Source organism: Bos grunniens, chromosome 4 (genome assembly GCF_055505025.1).
Source record: "Bos grunniens cultivar Pamir isolate PY7600 chromosome 4, Bosgru_T2T1.0, whole genome shotgun sequence".
In the NCBI taxonomy this organism is placed as follows: Eukaryota; Metazoa; Chordata; class Mammalia; order Artiodactyla; family Bovidae; genus Bos; species Bos grunniens.
Window position 1 is genome coordinate 22,713,172 of NC_141168.1, and position 21,559 is coordinate 22,734,730.

Below are 21,559 nucleotides of genomic sequence, written 5' to 3' on the forward strand. Positions count from 1 at the left end.
AGAGACGCCATGGAGCCAGCAGTATGGGGCCCTGACATGGCCCAGACTGCAGTCAACCAGTTAGGAGTTTTAATGTGTCTCTGTTACTCAAGTTGAAAATTATCATGTCTAATGAGCCAGTATCTTTAGGTCCCAGATTCTGTCTGTAGTGCAATGTTTCTTTTATTTTCACCACACTAAGTGTATTAAAGTTGCTCTGTACAGCATATAGCATGATACTTGAGGGATATACATACTGAGAGGCTTTCTAATGGAGAAGAAATTAATGATATGGTCAGACATAACATAAAAGTAAACAAGTTTTTGTCCCTCTCTCTTTCTCATCTTCCCACTCTGACTCTGCAGTTAAGACACTCAAAACCTATTCACTGTGACCATCTATCTGCCCACCCACCCACATATACATTCATCCAACAAACTCCTGAGCACATTCCTCCTGCCTATGTGTTTGGAACTTAATTTCTAGTGAGAAAAGATAGGAAATCAACAAGCCTGTTGTTGTTGTTCAGTCACACAGCCGTGTCCAATTCTTTGTGACCCCATGGACGGCAGCACGCCAGGCCTCCCTGTCCCCCACCATCAACAAGCCAGAAAATAAACACCTATGACTGTTGTGCGAAGAAAGAAAAAAAATTAAAACCTGAAAATAGTGACTAAGTAGGGAAATCTATTCATGAGCCTAAATGAAAAACAGAATTCCATTCAGATGATTAACAGAAGAAATACTAATGAAGAGGTGACTTACAGAGATATAGGCAGCATTGAAAAAAGCAACAAGGGATGCTGAGGCTCCCAGAGACTGGTAACAGCAGAAAGCTCTCATCAAGGACCGAGGGGAGGAAATGGTGTTGTCATAGTCCAGGGAGAGCTGGAGCCATGGAGAAAATGTTATCTGGCAGGACCTCTCGTTATGGAGGGAGGCACCCAAGGCCAGAACTCTGGTCCAAAACGGAGAGGAAGGAGACAAGAGCCCAATCTCTCTTTCTCCTTTTACCCTCCAACTTCCTGCTGCTGCTGCTGCTAAGTGGCTTCAGTCGTGTCCGACTCCTAGCGACCCCAGACACGGCAGTCCACTAGGCTCCCCGTCCATGGGATTTTCCAGGCAAGAGTACTGGAGTGGGGTGCCATTGCCTTCTCCCCAACTTCCTGCTAGTGCTTCCTATTGGCAGAACCTGATCATACGTCACCTGGAATGGGAGTTTGTGTGATACATCCATAAAATTTGGCTCCAGTGTTAAGAATAGATTGAGAAGGTGGAGGAGGGAAGATGAAAAATAACCAATGAAGGGAACCTACTTAGGCAGATAGTCAGGAAAAGCTTCCCTGTGGAAGTGGCATTTGAACTGGCACCAAGAGAAGAGGCCGGCCACACAAAGAGCCAGTAGAAGAATGAGCCAGCAGAAGGGTAAGTGAGCACATGTCTTTGCTCTTCTCCTTGTTCTGCATCCCACACTCAGGACAGATCCTTCACCAGGAACACGGATTCAGACAATCCAAATGAACACCTTCCTAGATGTGTTGCTATTACTCTAGTTCTGGGGGACATGAATGCCTCTCGTCTATGTTCTCAAGACCATATAAGACTTAGCTCATAAAAAAGGAGAATGCTCACACTAGGACCTTTCCCTACGAGAGGGCCAGCATTTTTATTCAATCTAGTGTACAAAGAAGGAAAATCTAGGATGACATATGTAAAGCAGGTAAAGAAAGGCAACTGAAGCAACTATCCCATTTATCCAATGTCTCTTTGAAGAGCTCAAGTCTTCCACATTTTGACGTATCCTCATATCATACAACATATGCAAAAATGCACTATTGTGCCTATCATTCTCTTAAATGAGGAAACACTGCAAAGGTCCAATTATTATACAATATAACAGTAATTAATGTATATTCATAATTGAAATTCATATTAATACAAATTTTCTTTTGGTTTTATATTTACCTCCAAGTCACTGGCTTAAAGCATGTAAAATAAATACCTCGTCTATTAATCTGAATATCTAACAACTTGTTTTACTTCTGTTGCCCAGAAACCATCACTTAAAATAGGGAAAGTAACATTTTCATATTAAGATGATCGTCACTTGAATTAACAAATGATCTGACCTTCAAAAGCCAGTTTGCAAGGTGGGTTCAGATTCACTGTGAGCTAGCCAAATCAGCATTCAAATGGAACTGAGGGTTTACTGTTGGTCATTGAGGTTAGGCAGAGTCACTTCCTCCCTGTAAATCCTTCTACTTCAGCATGCACTCACCACTGGAAAGAGAATTCTATTCAAGGACAAATTTCAGGCCAATAATGAGGAGTTGCCTGCATGTTAATGAGGCTCACCATCTCCTATACTCAAAACTAACCATTTTTTTCTTAAAGATCTTCAGGACTTCCATTATCTCTACATTAGTCCTTTAATTTCCCTAGTGCCCATTTAATTTATTTCCTCTTATTTTGTCCCTGATGAACATGGAAACAGATGGTAATTCTTCTCCTTCTCTTTTCAATTTGTAACCCTTGCCAAGTCAGTGAAAACTGCTGACAGAAAGAAGAAGTTCAAAGGATGTGATTACCTGGAGGAGAGGCCGCTGAACCCCCAGCACTTTCATGGTGTCTGCATTAGCCAGGATCTTCAGGGGGTCAGATGTTTTCGTGACTCCTTCGATCTCCTTGTTGATCTCAGCCAAGACCTGATTGAGGAAGATGTTTTTGATGTACATGGTGAGAAACTCTCGAAGAGGACACTGTTTGGCAGGACCAAGTCCCAGGGCGTGCTCTATCTCTTGAATGAATCTGGAAGACAAACAGAGCACAGCCACTGTCAAACGTATCAGAAAGATAGTTACAGAAATATGACCAAATATGGGTATCTCTGCTTGCTGCCATGGAGAGATCTGGGGAAATTACCAGAATTCTAAACAAGGGCAGGCCACTTTAATATCCACCTATATATGAGTCTGTTTTTTAAACAAAAGTTATTTCACTTATTCAATAGAAATAGGATGAAACAGAAACAAAAATTTCAAACTAGTGGGGAGAAAGGAGAGACAAAAATATTTATTAATTCAAGAAGGAAATAAAAATATAAAAAGTGAAAGAAAGTGTGATAAAAAACAAATTATGATGCAAAGAAAAGAGCAAACCTCATTCTGCATATTTCTTAAGCTCTATATATGTGTGGACAGAACTTTCGAAAAGAGAGAAAATAAAGGATATTGTTGTTCAGTCTCTAAGTCATGTGTGACTCTTTGCGACCCTATGGACTGCAGCATGCCAGGCTCCTCTGGTCTCTACTATCTCTGAGAGGTTGCTCAAATTCATGTCCCTTGAGTTGGCGATGCTATCTAACCGTCTCATCCTCTGCCACCCCCTTCTCCTTTTGCCTTCAACCTTTCCCAGCATCAGGGTCTTTTCCAATAAGGATAGTCTTTGAATTTATGATGCTAATGTGGGTTGAGAGGTTATGAAAAGAAACAGGAGGGGGGTGGGGACAAAGGAGAAGTTTAACTTTATTGGTAATGATCAATTTCCTTTAAAAAAAAAAAAACACTTAAAGCATTTATAGCGGTAGGCTAACTGTCAAACCTCACAAATGAGTACACAGATACTTGTTATGTTATTTTTTGTATTTTTCTATGATGGCAGCTCCTGCTTTCATGGTTCTGATATGCACAAATATAAGTTACTACAGTGTAGTGAATCACACCAGTTCAACAGGATTTGAATTCCAGTTACCACAATATATTAACTATGAGTAGTGGCATGAAACAGAGACTCCAGTGCTTCAATCCAGAAATTTCTATGTAAATAATTGATGTTCGTCACAATCAATGATCAGTCATATCACTTCTTTCAAAGTCCAATCAGTGAATGGTCACTTCACATCTGTTACTCAGTTCGCAGAAAGACAACAATGTGGGTAGCTGTTGTCTCCTGTCTCTCGGTGATTAACCCCTGTGACAGTTTACAGAAATGGATAACTGAAAAACGGATTGGCCAAAAGAGCTAAAAGTACGGGGGGCGGGGGGGGGGGAAAACCACCTAAAAGTAATACTGGGAGCAAAATCTGACTTGAACATAAGTGGATTTACAGAAGAAATAACAGACCCTGGGAACATGTGACAGGAACATGCAGCCAGAGGGAGGGCAAACAAACTGACCTTAAAAGAGAAAAACAGTTGTGATGAAAGAGAGAAAGGCATCCCAGAGGAAGTGATGTTGACCAAAACATGTTACCTAAGAGGAACTCTTGGAGATTTTTCATGACATTGAAAAGCAAAGGATAAAATACAGGCAGCTGACCCAAACTGAGAGGGAAGTATGACATTTCACTAAGGCAGAGAAAAAAGATCTTTGCTATGTATTGTAAATGACCCAAAAAGAAGATGGTGGCAAGCACTGTTCAAACTGCTCTTGGTAAGACTTGTTTTTGTGGCCAGGTCATGTGACGTATGGGATCTCTTAGTTCCCAGATCAAAGGGATTGAACCCGTGCCCCCTGCAGTGGAAGTGCGGGAGTCTTAAACCATGGGACCTCCAGGGAACCCCACTCTTGGAAAGATTTTAACAAAGAAACAAAACTCTGATTCTCAATGTTTCTAATGTTACAGGGTACTAATACATATTAGTTTTATTTTTCATCTCTGTATATATTTGTAACTGACAGTAAGAATTTTTTAAGGTTCTCATACCAAAAAATTTCAAGTCATGAAACAATTGTTATTTTCCCCTACTGATTAATAATACTGCTTTGCCTGGTGAGTTTTACAGTTCTGCAATGTTCTGTAAAGCAAGAAAGGCCTTACGCTTTAAATTTTTCCCAAAAGAAGAGAAGTTAAATAAAATTAAACAGAATCTAATATAATAGAGAAAAAAAATTAGTGATTAACCGGGAAGATCTATTTGCAACTTATGTCACAGACGACAGGCAGTGAAAAACCAAAGAACGTGGTAGAAAAATGATCAAAAGACATGAAAAGACATTTTACAGTAAGTGAACATTAAACATAAGAAAAAGTTTTAACTTCATTCATAATGAGAAAAATGAGAGGTAAACTGTACCGAGATACCATTTTTTATACCCACGCATCAGCCAGATTCCAGAAGTTCGAAAACACGCTGTTGGTTTAAGTGTGGGCAGAGAGACAGTCTCATATGTTATTGATGGGAGTGAAAAATGTTACAACCCTGACGAAGGACAAATTGGCACTATCATTCAAAATTACAAATGTATTTCCTTTTGACCCAGAAATCTCACTTCTGGGAAATTCTTCCAACAGCTATCATCTGAATATGGATGAGATGATCTATGCACAGGGTACAGAGATCAGTGCAGCATTGTTTTTATAGCAAAAGATTAGAAATAACACAAAAAAATCCATCAGTTAGACATCAGTTAAATAAACTACGGTGAATCTACACACTACAATATGAGCAGCAACCCAGCTCCCAAACATGGAAGCTTTTGATGACCTTACATGCAAAGGTCTCTAGGACTTATACTGTTTAGTGAGAAAAGCAAGGTGCATACCAATATGCACCTTTGTATAAGAATTACACATTTATTTGTTTTATTATAAAGACATCTTGGAAGGATTCATAAAAAAATTAGTAAATGTGAGTATTTATAGGAAGCAGGATGGGGGTGGGGTCTGGCAAAGGAGTGAGAATATACTTTTCAATTGTAATTTTCATAATCATTTAATTTTTAAAAAACTGTGAATATATTAGCAACTCAAATAAAATAAATTATCTACATTTATCAAAGACTCTATTTCATAAGTTGCTTTCTAATTAGATCACATTTAAAGTTTGGGGTATAAATGTTCCGTAAGTTCAGCTGTTTAACCTAATAAAGAGTTTCCTTTACTTAATAAATAAATACATCACGGTTACTCTTCCATATCACCAGTTAAACGCTCCATTAACCTCCAGGCCCTTGGAGGGGGAGTGGGGGCAGGAAAGAGAACACAGAGGATTATTACAGTGGAAAAGTCACCCAGGAAAGGGGACACAGAGAAGCCATGACAAACAGCAGTGAGATTTCTTAACTGATGTTGTCAACAACTAAAGGGAAGTAACAGCCTGACCCAAGGGACTTCCTAGTGGTTCAGTGGCTAGAACTCTGGGCTCCCAATGCAGGGGACCTGGGTTAGATCCCTGAGCAGGGAACTGGATTCCATATGCCTCAACTAAAGATTCCGCATGTTGCGACTAAGGCCTGGCGCAGCCAAATAAAAATAAATAAGTTAATAAATATATATATGTTTTTAAGGCCTGACCCCAAACAAGATACAATAAATCTTTAAGAAGAGATTGCGTAGAAGGTGGGCGGGGGGGGGGGGCAGAAATGAAGAAATAAAGAGCAGATAGTTAACTATGGTTATAGTTTTAAGATCTCCAGGTCCCACATCATGCTAGAGTGATCCCCTCTGATCTCATCTAACTCACAGAGAAACCCTCCACCCAGGGGCATCCCGGTTCCCTTGGTCTGACTCTGAAAGACAACCACTGTTACCAATCTGATAACAAATAAATACACCTGTCATCAGAATCCCTATTTTTTCTTTCCCATGGGTCTTAGAAGAAGAGTTCTCTGACAGAAATACTTCTTGTATTTTCAAAATCGACCAATTATTTGGAGGAGATTTTTAGTAGTTAACCTGCTCCTAAACAAAGTAACAGAAGGCTCTAAATTACCCCATTTTTCTTTTTTTCTAGTCCCTTATTTGCCTTTGGTGCCCCTCGAATCTGAAACCACTCTGAGCAGCACGGATGGAGCAGCTTCCATCACCTTCAGCCAAATGATTTTTTTCGAATACAAATCATTTATTCCCTAAAGCATACACATCCGTCTAAAATGACACAGTCAGGTTGATGGTGTCATCTCTGACTCGAGGGGACCCATTCAACATGTTTCTAAATCTGCTTTTGGAGCTGGGAGGGTCCCACTGTGCAGAAGACATGAGACATGAGGGGAGAAAGAAAGAGAAAAATTAGGGCCGTCTCACCAGCCTCTTCTCCACACTCTGGTCAAGAATGAGAAGCAATCACATTAAATGGGCAAAATGCCCTTTCTTAGGCAGGAAGGACACAGAGGAAGATTGTCCCTAGGCATCTAAGAGGTGAACCAAACTCATAGTCTGTGCAGAGAGGAAAGGTTTAGGAAGTGGGATGGCCAAGGGTGGAACACGGAAAGTAGGGATTCCTGAGTCTGAATCTTGAATGTACTGTCTTGGGCAGGTTACTTAGCCTCTCTTCATCCTTTTTGTGCATTCTGTAAATGGATGTAACACACAGGATTTACTCTGATGATTAACTAAGGAAATAAAATGCAAGTGCTCATCACAGAGGCTGACATATAGTTAACTGCTAAGTAGGTGGTGGCTGCTGCTATTTGTATACTTACTATCAGTGCATAAACCCTGATGAGGCTGGAGATTTAGAACAAAGTGTGACATATTTTATCATTTTTTTTCACTCTCTCCTTTACTTTGCCTTGCAATTATCCATAATTGGCAATTTGGGCCATTAGATTATTACTTGGACTATTTCAGCAATGCACATATGTAGGAATGACCAAAACCCCATGTGGCCAGGGGTCAAGTTTAAATTTCTCACTGCTGTATCTTCAGGGCCTAGGACTAGTCTACTGCTGGCATATAGTAGGTCTCAAGAAATATTTGCTGAATTAAGTATTGAATAAAATAATTAATAGGTCCTTTCATTTACCCTTAGTTCCTAAAACTAGAGTGTGATCTCTCTGATAAATAGTGCCCTTCCCCAAACGATTTGGACTGGAGGTCCAAATGAAAGATTATAAGAAAAAGAGAGAAAGGAAGAAAATAATCCTATATCTCAACCACAGATGCCTTGGATTGAAAGAGTATTCTCCACTCCGTGCCCATATTCTCACTTGTTTTTTGCTTCATGCAATAAGGTTGTTCACACTACTTCATATTAGCCATTTCACAGAGGTTAGTGCTTGTAAGCCTAAGACTCATTTCATCATCTAATGAAAGTGAAAGTCACTCAGCCATGTACGACTCTCTGTGACCCCATGGACTAGACAGTCCATGGAACTGTCCAGGCCAAAATACTGGAGTAGTTAGCCTTTTCCTTCTCCAGGAGATCTTCCCAATGCCAGGGATCAAACCCAGGTCTCCCACACTGCAGGTGGATTCTTTACCAGCTGAGCCACAAGGGAAGCCCAAGAATACTGGAGTGGGTAGCCTATCCCTTCTTCAGGGGATCTTCCTGACCCAGGAATCGATCTGGGGTCTCCTGCCTTGCAGGTGGATTCTTTACCAACTGAGCTATCAGGGAAGTCCCATCATCTAATGAACACATTATTAACCTAAACATCTATTGTGAAAGTGAAAAGTGAAAGTGTTAGTCACTCAGTCATGTCTGACTCTTGGCGATCCCATGGATTGTAGCCTCTGTTCACAGAATTCTCCAGGCAAGAATACTGGAGTGAGCTGCCATTCCCTTCTCCAGGGATCTTCCGGACCCAGGGACTGAAGCTGGGTCTCCTGCATTGCAGGCAGATTCTTTATTGTCTGAGTCACCAGGGAAGCCCAAACATCTATTAGGGAACATCAATGCTGCTTCCTGGCTTTACTATAGATAAGCCTACAGTGAACATCTTCATTTTGCTTCTGTGGAATTCTTTCCATGAGTTAAAGTACTAGGAGTATTTCCTCATCATCTTTCATGGGTGAGCCTATATTTTATTTCCCTCAGATTCCCAAAAAATGCTGCATGGCTCCTTTCACCTATTAAGTACCTTAAAAAATCATCTGTTGAATGGAAGACAGAAGACAGAGTCAAGGGTGTTGAAGAGAAGCATCAAAAAACCCAGTTTTTCCAACAATGCTCCTAATCAGCTCTTTGGAAGTAAGAAAACATTGAATTTTTAACAGTGAAAGGAATCTCATTAGGAAAGAAAACACTTCACTTCAAAGTTAAAATGGAACACAGATGGAACCCCGTCAAAAGGGTATTATCTAATCTCGTGAAGTGCTTTCACACTGGGGATTTCCTCTTCTTGTAAACGATGAGAAGGCAAACACAAAACGCAGGTACATCTGTGTATATGGAAAGAGAGACAATGAGAATCAAAGAGAAGGATCTACATAATGAAAGATGCAGAGTATCTAATTACGGGATTTTTGAAGAACGTTATTCAGATCAGCCTCCCAATCCTAAAGCAGTAGCGCAGGATATACCAGAAAACAAAGAGTGTATGCAATCTATCCTTATTGTCTTTGAATGTCTAAAGCATGGATCTTACTTCCTAAATTCTAATGTTGCCATTTATAACTATTTTACCAAAGGTTTTATTTTCAAATTACCATCAACCAGGGGATCTCCAAAAATCTGTACATATGTAATACCTATATTTTATTTTTGATTGGAATATAATTGCTTTACAATGTTGTGTCAGCTTCTGTGCTACAACAAAGTGACCCAGTTATATGTGTATATATATCCCCTCCCCCTTGACCCTCCCTCCCATCCCACCCATCTAGGTCATTACAGAGCACTGAGCTGAGCTCCCTGTGCTTTATAGCAAGTTCCCCCTATATTTTAAATTTATTCTTTCTTATAGCAAGCATGTGTACTTTGGAACACATACATGAGCACACAGTACCCACACTTAACCTAGTATTTTCAAAATTTTTACTCTGATTTGATTTCTATCCAAGAAAATCACACTAATTAAAATTTCACTCAAGTTTCCCAAGCCCCTTGTTTAACCCAGACTCCTCATCACAAATTCCATCTTATTGTAAAGCTCCATTTCATCTCAGTCAATGATTATGGTTGCTACCAGCTGGAAATATCCTAAAATACAATTTGGATCCTCTGTGTTCAAGAAGTTGCAATGAGAGCAATACTCAGTTGAATAAAAATAGTTGCTCACAGTAAATAAGTGCTCCTTGTGTAATTTAAAAGATCCTACAGCTGACAGCAGTAATGGGACAAACTGACGCCATGTACCATCTGACATGGTACAGAGAAGAACACAGCAGCACCTCTTACCAGAAATGAGTATTTTTGCCAAAAAGCGCATAACCTGAATCCAGTCATGGGGAAATAACATCTTTCCAGAGAACTAAAATACAAATCAAAAGTATACACTTCAGAAAATTCAAATTAAGAATTTTGGCTTTTGGACTACAAGGAATTCATTCATGGCTCTCTCACAAACAATATGTCACTGTTTACTGCTAATTCTGTTTGTAATACATACATCTGTATATAATGTATATCATACAACATAAAACATTTTAATTCTTTTCACTTTTATTATTCCTGGATTTGTCATATTATTACACACATGTGTTGGTAGTTTGGGCTGCATTATGTACACACAATATTTATCTGAAAAGCTTGGGATTTTCCTCCTGATCTTATGTATTAGAACCAGTAGTTACATGTGATTTATTCCTCTGACCTCTTGCATTCTGCAGGATCTTGCAACATACCATTTCTGCCAAAGTAACTTCTAATCCAGTCTTGCCACTCTGCAGAGATGTAACATGCTTACCTCCATCAAGAAGCTCTGAATCTCTTCTATTGCACAATGGCTTTAAAGACAGTTTAAAAAATCTGAACCATCTCTTTCCCTTCCTTAAGTTCAAGCTTTCTATGTGAAAAGTTATGAGACATTTACAGGCCTGCAGAAGATCTGCTTATGTCATCAAGCATATTCAGAGGTAAATCCCCATGTCACCATGCTCACCATCACGTTTAATGTATGTACATTTAATAATGTCACAGGATACAGGTATTTATAAATATCTACATTAAAACTTGATTAGCAATAAGCAGTGAAGCACTGTTTATGACAGAGACATGAATAAATAATTTTGTGCTTTAAAAGCCAGAATTCTAAATTTTCTGAATTTTCTGAAACTGATTTTGTGTTTTCATTTTATGGAAAGAATGCAAACAATAGCAGTAACAGCCACCCTATAGCCAGAATGACACATTAGTTATGAGGAGACAAAAAAACTCACATTTTCCCTCAAATCCAAGACAATCTTCATACCCAGAAGGAACACTGCTTGCTCAATGCAGAACTCTTCTGGAGAAACATGGGCCCACGCGAAAGGATGCCAAACATCACTAATAACAGGGAACTATGTGCTCATGACACTTCCTACACATCACTCTAAGGGGAACAGTGGGCTTTTATGAATATACAGAACACACTCAAAATTCCTGCCATGCTTGACTGGTACCAAGTGACTCAGTGGGTACAGAATCCACCTGCAAGGCAGCAGATGCAGGTTTGATGCCTGGGTCAGGAAGATCACCTGGAAAAGGGAATGGCAACCCACTCCAGTACTCTTGCCTCAGAAATCCCATGGACAGAGGAGCGTGGCAGGCTACAGTCCGTGGGGTCGCTAAGAGTCAGACACGACTGGAGCAACTCAGCACACATACACACATGACATTTAAGCCATGGAGCAAACTGGAAATAACTTGGGCAAAGAAGGAAAGAAGCCTCAGAGGAATTGACTGGGGATATATTCAACTGACTTGGATTATCTCACTTGGAAAAGATCATTTAGAAATGATTTACAAGGGACTCGTTCAGAAACAGCTGCAACAGGCATATTTAAGACCATAAATCAGGGGAACATGAAAACCGAAGAAAAAATCCATAAAGGTTAATGCACTTTGGAGCACATTTGCCTCTTAATTCATAGGAGTAAGTCACCAGCACATCAGGAAGAGGCTCCCCCAACAGCCTGTAATTGTTCACGCTGAGTGTAACTACTTTCTGTGACTTCTGTATAGAAAGATTTTCTGGCTGAAAGTGCAAAACAAGCTCATCCTTGCAAAGCCCAATCATGTCCTCAGTCTAAACCCCTAGGAGACAATTTACTGAACTAATGAAATAAAAAGGGATTTGGGTGCTCTCTTTGTAACGAGTGAAATTCATGCCTAGGACTGGAGGAGAAAAGAGGCAGAAATCATTAACTAAAGGTAGAAAAGAAAATTATCTACACAATTTGAGCTCTGCAGGCTTGTAAACAAATTTAACTTAAAAAAAAAAAAAACAAAAAAAACCCTTACACTTGTGATAGCAAGTGATTTGTGACTATACTTAAGTGTTCCCTCCAGACTGAGAAGCACTTTAGGTAAAATGAAGTAAGCCTCTTTATAATGACAGCTGTTTAAATTTTTTAAGCATGTAATTTGGAAACTGAAATAACTCCAATGCTAACTCTTAATATCAAGTGGTCCTTTTTTTTTTAACCAAAAAAAAAAAAAAAATCATGTAAATAAGGACTTGATATAAAACTCAAGACAAAATGATAGTCCTGCTTCTTCCAACAGGCCTGGAATTGTTTTTATCCTTTTCATTTAATTGTAAAATCACCTCTCCTTTGCATCTTTTTAATAGAAGATAAGGATGTCAGAAAATTTTTCAAGAAAAAGAATCTCAACTTATAAAATGTCTATCATATCACCTGGAAACTTATGTATAATATATTAAATATATTTCAAGTGTTCCAGAGCAATCTGGCAAATCTACCATTGCTATGTGAGCAGGAGCAGTGCTAATAACTGCTTACATCTACTGAGCTCTTCCGTCCATGGGATTCTCCAGGCAAGAATACTGGAGTGGGTTGCCACGCCCTCCTTCAGGGGATTTTCCCAACCCAGGGATTGAACCTGCATCTCTTTTGTGTCCTGCATTGGCAGGCAGGTTCTGTATCACTGGCACCACCTGGGAAGGTCTTACCATGTTCTGACTGAAGAGCTTCATATGGATTTTTTTCTGCCGTTTTCACAATAACTCCCTGAATCTGCTCCATTAATATCTGTATTTTACAAATGATGAAACTGAGCAAATGAAAAAATAACAGTAACATTAATAGCTGAGAGTTATATTGTGCTAATGACATGGCAGCACTGCTTTAAGCAATTGCCACGCTTTGCTTCCTTTATGCCTTCCTGAGGTTAGATCTCTTGAGGAGGGCTGCTGAGGGGAACACAATCAACGATTTCATTTTGAGAACCCCAGCATGTGTACTGATGTAGTTGAACTTTGTGTGGATTGAGAGGACCGTAATATTGCTAAATACAAATATTAGAAAACAATAAACTATTTCTCTTGAAATGTAGTAAATCTGATTTCAACTCCTTACTTCTTTACCCAAGCTCCTAAGCTGCCTTTTAAATCACCTGTTAGATACTTTCTCTGGATATCTTCTTGATAACTCAAACGATGTCCAAAATGGAATCTCAGAGCCACCCTCTAGTGATTTCAATCCTCTCCTTCTGCGTTCTCTATTTTTGCACCATTCCCTTTCAGTCACCCAGTCTCAAACTTATTTATCTTTCACTTCCCTCTGTTTTCAGCATGGTTACTCATGCAAGACACTTCCAGACTTAGAGACATTTTCTTTACATTGTCTCTTGATTCACTTGTTTATTCCTTCATTTATTTAAGAAGTATCTATGGAGTATCTACCTGAGGTCATGGACTGTTCTAGGGGCTAAAGCATTCACAGTGAAATCGCCCTGCCCAGGGACTGCCATGACCATAGCACACGCTATGAATGGTACCACCTCAACAGTTCCATGCCATACCCTGGGAAAACTTCCCCGCATCTCCATTTATAACACCTGGCAGCATCCTTTAGCCTTTCATTCAATTAGATGACATAGATGAATAGGTGGAACTTAATAAAGGTAATTTATTTCCCAGGCTTTCCCACAACAATCGCCTAACTGGTTTTTCCATCTTTCATCTCTTCTTCCTTCAATGCATTAATATCTAACATACAGCTGCTATATTAATTTCACTAAAGCACAGACTATAACTGCTTGCATTTTCATGAACTAGTCCTGCTTTCTTTGCTACTTCCAGGTCTTGCCCGCGGTGGTCTATTTGCCTGAACACTTTGCCCACACCTCTTGTTTCAAATGTCATTTGCCCAACAGCATCTAGCTTAGAAATCCTTCTCCAGGACGCCTGTCCCTCGAGTCCAGTTGAAAGCTTTTCACTTTGCGCCCCCCGCCCATAGCACCCTAGGTCCAAAGAATATTCCTGTTGAGGTGCCTGTATTCCCTCCTACTTTGTAAACATCTTGAGGTGACGGGAGGTGTCTTGCTTCTTGAAGATAGTAGCACTTAATAGGAAATTAAGAAACAAGTAACGTATTTCAACTTTTACTCATCAAATTTTGTTTTCTATGTATTCTCTACATTAAAAAACAAAACAAAACTTTTTTTTTTTCATGGTGTCCATGTGGTCTTTTTCTAGCTCGTCTAGGCATGTTCTATATTGTGACAAGTAAGCTACAGTGGATATTTGAAAAACTGTCATTTTCACTATAATCTCCCCTCAAGGACTCATTCAAAGCTCGCTCACTCATGGTTTTCCCTGATCTCTTTAAGCCAGTTTATTAATTTGAATTATTTTACTTCATCAGATAGCATTAGTCATTCTTCTCCCTAGGTGCTTTTCTCTCCTATCAGAATCGAGCTCCTTTAGAGCTGCAACTGTGCTTTGCACATTTCCAATCACACTCAAAGCACATAACACTATGTCAAGTACAGTGGACACTGTCAATAAATGTTTTAAGAAATGATAATATTATGTTTCTATCACAAGTTGGTTAGGCTTGTCTAAAAGGCCAGTGCTTTTCTGAAGGGTTACAATGCATAGGCTACTGTAAGGCTATGTTTTAAGGTATAAATATGGCTGGCTAAACAAGGTGAAAGACAGAACAGAGATAGTGAAAGAAAAAAGAAAAGGCTGTGAAGTTAAATGATGCATTATGTGAAATCTATCCATATGAGGCCTTTTTAGGCACACCATTAACAAATCAAATCCTGATCACATTCCTGGTAAAGTGAAATTTACCGACTCTGGCCTAAACTGAATACTACTTTGCCATCAATGACAAAAGTCAGAGCTTGGTGTATGTCATGTGTCAAAACATGAACTGCGAGCCTGCTGGGATAAAATTACAATATATATTTGCTGGAAGACATGGTCTGGCCACTTGGTTCTCACCTTCACTGTTCTTCAATAAGGATGGATTTGATTATATTTAATAAATGAATGCTTTGGAAAACTCAGTTTGAATTATCTCTAATGAGCCTATTTGGCAGCTAACCTTGTTTCTGAACTTAGCTTATTATTATTTCATATCCTGCTCTTAGGTTTATCATCACTTGATCAACTGCCAACCTGAATGCAAAGTGCTCCAAGAAAAAGTACCTGGAAAACAGCGAGTGATCCCTTAGCTGACAAATCTGATATGTGAGAGTCACAGACATTGCTTGCCTAAACTTTTTTGCTTTTATCTCCTTTACTCACATATTTGATTGTTTCAATTAGGCCATGCTCGTCTTCTCATAAACACTGCTGGTTCCAACCCCTGCTCCCATCTCCATACTTTTCCAGACCAATATCTATAATTATCTTACACATGTTCACAAAGTTATTTTCTATAATGGTTCAAAGTTCTCCTCAGATTTACCTCCAAAAGAGTTCTTTACTACTTAGAAGAGATTTTGTGCTTTCGAGAGCCTTGCTTTTGGCCATTGAGAGTCATATCACACTCTTAGGGTTTTAACATGATAAAAAGGGCTGGAGTAGTATCAACTTAATATTGAATGTGAACTAAGCTAAATGTTTTTAAGCCATCTTAGCTGGCATTCTGCTATTATTGTCCTCCTTTCCTTCCAGAGGGCTCACTCATTTTCTTCTTTATAGTTTCATAAATAGGTCTACTTATTGGAGGAATTAGACACGTTATATTCCTACCATTTCCTTTATTCAGGTTTTCATATCCTCTGTAAGGCTAAATCAGAATTTTAAATTCTGCTCAAAAATCTTGAGATCCAGAGCAGCATAGATTATTACATTTGTATGTAAAAATAATACAGAAAAAAAGAAAGCCTCTTGTCTGCAGATTAACTTGTAGGTTAATATTTATCAATCGAAGAAACATTAAAATGATGGAATATACATGTTTCTGAAGAAAAAACGAGACTCTAGAGAAGAATTTCGATTACAACACTATCAGTTCCCACAGAATGGATACTCTTTGAGATTATACTGATGACAAATACCTAAAACACAGAGCAGATAAAAGACCAGTCCAACAGTCAGGGTCGACAGTAAGGTTACTCGGTTCAGTGAGTTACACGTTTGGTCTGGTTATTGCTACTGAATATGCAAGAAACAGAAAAAGCCTATAGAAGTAGTTTGAACATTATTTTTTAAAAAAGCCAATGTAAGCCCTGATTTCATCTGAGAAATGTTTCCTGTTTTCAAAGCAATGGAAAAATGTAATGAAAATATGATTTACCATTGCACAAACATGAAATACATCTTACTGGAAAAATTCATTTCAAAAACCTACTTTGTTTTGTATTTAACTTTTTAAAAAAATATCTAACTCATCAGACTGGCTGTAAATTTCCTCTGAGAAATTACACATACATATTATGTATATAATATATATAACCTAATACTATATATTAGGTTATATATATTATATAATATATAGTATTAGGTTATATATATTTTATGCATAATATATAGTATTAGGTTATATATATTATATGCATTAGGTTATTATATATTACATGTAATTATTATACGTAATATTACATATAATATTATATGTAATTATATGCATAATATATATAACCTAATACTGGAGAAGGCAATGGCAACCCACTCCAGTACTCTTGCCTGGAAAATCCCATGGTCGGAGGAGCCTGGTGGGCTGCAGTCCATGGGTTCACAAAGAGTCAGACACGACTGAGTGACTTCACTTTCACTTTTCACTTTCACGCATTGGAGAAGGCAATGGCAACCCACTCCAGTGTTCTTGCCTGGAGAATCCCAGGGATGGCGGAGCCTGGTGGGCTGCCGTCTATGGAGTCACACAGAGTCGGACACGACTGAAGCAACTTAGCCGCAGCAGCAGCAGCAACCTAATACTATCATTTTGAAAATTATTATATATATTATATATAATATTAATACCCTAATATTATTGGTATTAGCGAATACTAGGTTCCAGGACTCCTTATAGATACCAAATCCACGGATGCTCAAATCCTTTAAATACAACAGCATAGTGCAGTCAGTCTTCTGTGCTGACCATCGTATGGAGGGCCAACTGTGCACAACAACTGACGACTGCTATGAGGTTAACAATACAAAATCACAGCCACAGACACAACACTTAGTTCTACATTTATCATTTATGTATTCAGACTGTTACTTATGTGCATTCAGAATTACCAACACCTTGAAGTATTTTTTAATATCATTCCCCACGTGCACATTTTGCTTCAGTGGCTCTGTAATAAGCTCCTTTTGGACAGGAAGACTCTTGAGAGTCCCCTGGACTGCAAGGAGATCCAACCAGTCCATTCTAAGGATCAGCCTTGGGTGTTCTTTGGACAGAATGATGCTAAAGCTGAAACTCCAGCACTTTGGCCACCTCATGCTAAGAGCTGGCTCACTGGAAAAGACTCTGATGCTGGGAGGGATTGGGGGCAGGAGGAGAAGGGGATGACAGAGGATGAGATGGCTGGATGGCATCACTGACTTGATGGACATGAGTCTGAGTGAACTCCGGAAGTTGGTGATGGACAGGGAGGCCTGGCGTGCTGCAATTCATGGGGTCACAAAGAGTCAGACATGACTGAGCGACTGAACTGAACTGGACAGGAGAGATTTGTTGTGTTTTCTCTCTTAAAAAAGTATGCAACTCTATTTTTGACAAATTCTTAGCAATCATCATTCAGGTGAAATCAATAATGTGAAACCTGGCAGTGAACCTCCCTAATATCTAATTTGTTCATTCATTAAAGTTAACATTTACTGACCATGGATAGGCCATGACCCAGGAGCAAGGGATGCCAGGTCATAAGGCCAGTGGCTACAGGAAGATCTCTCACAACCACAGTGCTTGTTAGCACTTGCAAAGGACTTCCACATACTTGAACCTCACTCTGCTTTGGAGGATGTTTTGATAGTGATAATTATTTCCGTTTTACAAAGGAAGGAACTGCAGTTTACAAATGAAGGAACTGTAGACAAGTTACGTAATTTACTGAAAGTCACCCTGCTATCAAGTTTTAAGACTGCCTTATACTTCGATCTGGCTCTTCATTTATTCACCATTCTTCCTTCTATATCCTGTCCTAAAAATGGCAAAGCCCATATGCATGGAAATTCAGAAGAAAGCAAAATAAATGGTCACAGATTCAATGATTTTAGAAAATTTCCCCATGCGCTCATTTCCAAAGATGGAAAGGCATATTTTTCACAACTAAGTTTGGGATATTTTGATAGTTTTAAAAACACTGGCAAAGTCAAATACATACAACTTGGTTGGAAAAGTGAGTGGGCACAATGCGTGTATAAAAAGGACAGACATGACAGGAACCTGGGCTACTGGTGTGCTTCTATAGGAAAGGATTCCAGGTAGTGTTGTGACATAATACCAGTGTCATACGCAGGCCCGTGGAGCTGCAAGAGACCTCGAATTTTTTAAGACTCGATCACATAGTTCGGCCAAACACAAAATCTGCATCTTTTGCCTCTCGGTTCAGCGTTCCATTTTTCAATGACAAAAATGAAAGAATAACTAGACTATGTGGGTTTCTCTTTAACCTGTTTGGCCATTTCTCCTAACAGCACAATTACCCTGCTAATGAGATTAAATTTGGTTTAACGAGGGGATTATTTCACAGCGGAGCCCCCGCTGACTCCAGTTCCCCAAAGACCTATCGTTCTGAGGTTGCACCCATCTAACATTCATTTGCCTTAATGAAAGCCAGACGGAAGAATCGGGCAGGCACAGTTGTGGAAAGAAAAAAAACACACACACATACACACAAGGGCTTTTGTTTATACTGAAAAAGAACCTCATTTAGTCAATCTGAATCTTCCTAATACCCAGTAAAATATTTATTAATGAGTATCAGCACAGCAAGCCAGAAAGTCTTATTTGTATTAATTTAAACCATAAATAATTGAAGGTAGATTTCATTCCTTAATACATGGTTTCAGAAAAAAAAAAAAATCCCCAAGAGCATACTGAATAAAGAGAGAGCATTAATGAAGTAAAATGTATTAAAAGTTGAGGGTGGTAGATGCTTTGCTTCCACTTGGTCTACATGGATTGTTTCCCAATATTTAGATCATAGTCCTGTTATATGTATCACAAGGAGGGGACACAATAAGACACGTAATTTTTTTTTTATTTCTGTCAGTCAGGATTATAGGGAATATATCTGTACTATCTGTCAAGGATCGATCAAAAATTTCTTCACTCATTCAGCAAACAGTCAGTGTGCTTACTATACCACATACTCCAATAGGTGACAAGGATGAAAAATGGACAAAACATACAAAACACAGAACCTGCTCTTGGGATTCTCCTATTGGTCCAGTGGTTAGGACTCCACATGCTTACTGCTGAGGATCCAGGTTGAAAAAAAAAAAAAGAATCTGTTCTTAAAAGAGCTTGGGTTGAAGCAATGCTGAATCCAAACCATATGAGGGGTCATGAAACAAAACGAAAGGATTGCAATCAGCACTGATAGAGACAGAGTAGGGGGGAGGAGGGTGGGCTGAATAGGATAGAAAATATCAGAGTGTACCCTTAGTCAGTCTCTCACATCAGGAAGCTTCAGTAAGCCTCTTATCCTTTGCCATCAATGGGCAGACAGACTGAAAACCACAATCACAGAAAACTAACCAATCTAATCACATGGACCACAGCCTTGTCTAACTCAAGGAAACTATGAGCCATGCCGTGTAGGGCCACCCAACACAGACGGGTCATACTGGAGAGTTCTGACAAAATGTGGTCCACTGGAGAAGGGAATGGCAAACCACTTTAGTATTCCTGCCTTGAGAACCCCATGAACAGTATGAAAAGGCAAAAAGATAGGACACTGAAAGATGAACTCTCCAGGTCGGTAGGTGCCCAATATGCTACTGGAGATCAGTGGAGAAATAACTCCAGAAAGAATGAAGAGACGGAGCCAAAGCAAAAACAACAAGAAGCAAAGTCCGGTGCTGTAAGAGCAATATTGCTTAGGAACCTGGAATGTTAGGTCCATGAATCAAGGCAAATTGGAAGTGGTCAAACAGGAGATGGTAAGAGTGAACACCAACATTCTAGGAATCAGCAAACTAAAATGGACTGGAATGGGTGAATTTAACTCAGATGACCATTTTATCTACTACTGTGGGCAGGAATCCCTTAGAAGAAATGGAGTAGCCATCATGGTCAACAAAAGAGTCCAAAATGCAGTACTTGGATGCAATCTCAAAAACGACAGAACGATCTCTGTTCGTTTCCAAGGCAAGCCATTCAATATTACAGTAATCCAAGCCTACGCCCCAAACAGTAATGCTGAAGAGCTAAAGTTGAACAGTTCTATTAAGACCTACAAGACCTTCTAGAACTAACACCTAAAAAAGATGTCCTTTTCATTATAGGAGACTAGAATGCAAAAGTAGGAAGTCAAGAAACACCTGGAGTAATAGGCAAATTTGGCCTTGGGGTACAAAATGAAGCAGGGCAAAGGTTAATAGAGTTTCTCCAAGAGAACACACTGGTCATAGCAAACACCCTCTTCCAACAACACAAGAGAAAACTCTATACATGGACATCACCAGATGCTCAATACTGAAATCAGATTGATTATATTTTTTGCAGCCAAAGATGGAGAAGCTCTACACAGTCAGCAAAAAAAGACCAGGAGCTGACTATGGCTCAGATCATGAACTCCTTATTGCCAAATTCAGACGTAAATTGAAAAAAGTAAGGAAAACGACTAGACTGTTCAGGTATAACCTAAATCAAATCCCTTATGATTATACAGTGGAAGTGAGAAATTGACTTAAGGGACTCGATCTGATAGACAGAGTGCTTGATGAACTATGGATGGAGGTTTGTGACACTTGTACAGGAGACAGGGATCAAGAACATCCCCATGGAAAAGAAATGTAAAAAAAAGCCAAATCGCTGAATGAAGAGGACTTACAAATAGCTGTGAAAGGAAGAGAAGGGATAAGCAAAGGAGACAAGGAAAGATATATTCATTTTTATGTGGAATTCCAAAAAATAGCAAGCAGAGATAAGAAAGCCTTTCTCAGTGATCAATGCAAAGAAATAGAGGAAAACAATAGAATGGGAAAGACTAGAGATCTCTTCAAGAAAACTAGAGATACCAAGGGAACATTTCATGCAAAGATGGGCTCAATAAAGGACAGAAATGGTATGGACCTAACAGAAGGAGAAGATATTAAGAAGAGGTGGCAAGAATACACAGAAGAACTATACAAAAAAGATCTTCATGACCTAGATAATCATAATGATGTGATCACTCACCTAGAGCCAGACATCCTGGAATGTGAAGTCAAGTGAGCCTTAGGAAGCATCCCTACGAACAAAGCTAGTGGAGGTGATGGAATTCCAGTTGAGCTATTTCAAATCCTAAAAGATGATGCTGTGAAAGTACAACATTCAATATGCCAGCAAAT

General features: G+C 39.2%; 1 protein-coding gene across 3 annotated transcripts in view; it reads right to left on the minus strand.

The window, feature by feature from the left end:
* The window catches only part of EXOC4 (exocyst complex component 4), an 802,504-nt gene that overhangs the window by 233,307 nt on the left and 547,638 nt on the right, over nucleotides 1-21,559 (minus strand). For all 3 annotated transcript variants that reach the window (XM_086395578.1, XM_086395579.1, XM_086395580.1), the window contains one exon: nucleotides 2,569-2,788. In XM_086395578.1, coding sequence (XP_086251704.1) covers nucleotides 2,569-2,788 — 220 coding nt within the window. The remainder of the gene's footprint in view (nucleotides 1-2,568; nucleotides 2,789-21,559) is intronic.